At 32.7% G+C, this 1,861-nt stretch overlaps 1 protein-coding gene across 1 annotated transcript in view; it reads left to right on the top strand.

The window, feature by feature from the left end:
• The window catches only part of MASTL (microtubule associated serine/threonine kinase like), a 40,056-nt gene extending 39,233 nt beyond the window's left edge, over window positions 1–823 (top strand). The window contains exon 12 of the mRNA XM_019634083.1: window positions 7–823. Within this exon, the coding sequence (XP_019489628.1) occupies window positions 7–89 (83 nt within the window). The 3' untranslated portion in view covers window positions 90–823. The remainder of the gene's footprint in view (window positions 1–6) is intronic.
• Window positions 824–1,861: the final 1,038 nt, after the last annotated feature.

The following is a 1,861-nucleotide window of genomic DNA, read 5'->3' as shown; positions in this document are numbered from 1 at the left end:
TACCCCAACCCGATGGCGAAACAGATACATCCTATTTTGAAGCCAGGAATAATGCTCAGCACCTGACCGTGTCTGGATTTAGTCTATAGCACATAAATTTTCCCTTTAACCTTGTCTTACAGACTATGCTAGCATAATTATATACTCCAAGGGGAAAAAAGCATTATTTTATCTGGATCGGTGAGCTTTCAATGTATGTCCAGCTTCCACAGAGGTAAAAGGCTAACAAGAATATAATCAGGAACTTCTCTTAATCTCAGAGCTGTTAAATCTTAAAAGCTTTTTTTCATCTTATTTATTTTATTACTGCACTTTAAGAAAATTCATGCATTAATAAAACTTGAAATGGCACTACCACTTTAGAGAAAGAATGAGCCTTGAGCTTGGTTTTCTTATCTGTTGATTTCAGTCCACCATTCAGTTTAGTGTTGAAATAACGAAAACATGCCGTTTTATTTTAATGTAATTTATTTGTACATTATTGCCTGCAAAATCAGTCTCAAAGGCAATCATTTAAGGCTGCATTTGTGACCTCAACATGCAGCTGGAACATTCCTTGACTCAGTAATGTAACTCTTTTGGGGAATGAGGAATAAACAAAAGGACTAAGGTTTTAGCTACTTTCCTATGAATAGTTTTGCTGCCTTGACTGCTCCTGGTAGTTTCTCTACAACACGTATTTGTTTAAAATAGTACCAGAAAGCTTAGGTGTGATTACTGTAGCAATTTTAACAGCTTATTCAGTTTTAATAAAAAATCTGATGGCTTATGTCGTAAAATAATTTGTTTAAAAAATATACGGCATTACCAGAGACAGCCTCTTAAAAAATTTACTTTTGCTTAATAAATATAATTGTANTTCAATGAATGATGTAAGAATGAACTCATAATTTTAATACAATGTGCCTAACTACTGTTTTCTTACATGCAGGATTTCTGACTTTGGGTGAGTGAAAGCTTCTTTGTAACATAATATGGCAAACTCAACAGTCAAAGTATAACTAGATCACATTGCATAAAAACATTTTTTCCCTTTCAGCTCATTTATGAAATACAAAAATGAACTATCTTCCATCTTTTGAGCAGGAAGACATCTAGAGAGGTTGATCTTCTCTGTGAAAACAAATGTAGGCATGCGGCATTTTTTATAACTTTTAAAGGTAGCAGAGAGTGAAGATACACAGCCTTTTTATTGCAACAAAGGAAAAAGGCTTGATAAAAAATATTAAAATTAGCAGCAACAAAAGGTCTTAAATTTTTTAAACCATTTTATTACATTAGTATTAGAAAATAGAAAGGTATAAACAGTATCAATATACAAATTACAGAAGTGGGTTTTGAATTATAAAGCCAATAGTACAAAATAAGTTTGTTCTATTTCTCTGGCTAATGATATAATTGGTATGATTTATCACAATATGTGATCTTATTAGACTTTGACTCAGGTGTATGGGTATGTATGACATATCCATAGAGGAATCTTATGTTTTTGATGTGGGTATGTTTTGGCTGAGCTGGGGAAAGGGCCCTAATTTCTAACCTAAGTAAAATTAATAAAATGGTTTTTTTCCTTATTTCCCCCTACTTTTCTATTGTTTAGTTATTATCTATTCCATTGGAATAATTCTTTCTCAGTGCTGCTTAAAACATCTACTAACTGAGGTGGTTTGTATGTTTTTATAGTGATTACAACAGAAATAGAAGCCTAGAGACTATTTGCATTTTGCGTTCTTAGGGAAAATGGGATTATGTGGCTTGCAGATGAAAAGGCACTATATGCATGCAATTATTTCTTCTAACGGCAGATTCCACAATGCTTTCCTACTTGTTTTAAAATGGAATGGTGGCAGTTGTTTAATCA

The sequence above is a fragment of the Hipposideros armiger genome, unplaced genomic scaffold (genome assembly GCF_001890085.2).
Source record: "Hipposideros armiger isolate ML-2016 unplaced genomic scaffold, ASM189008v1 scaffold_1497, whole genome shotgun sequence".
Lineage (NCBI taxonomy): Eukaryota > Metazoa > Chordata > Mammalia > Chiroptera > Hipposideridae > Hipposideros > Hipposideros armiger.
Note: the sequence above shows the minus strand (reverse complement) of the source record. Positions and strands in the feature narration are given on the sequence as shown.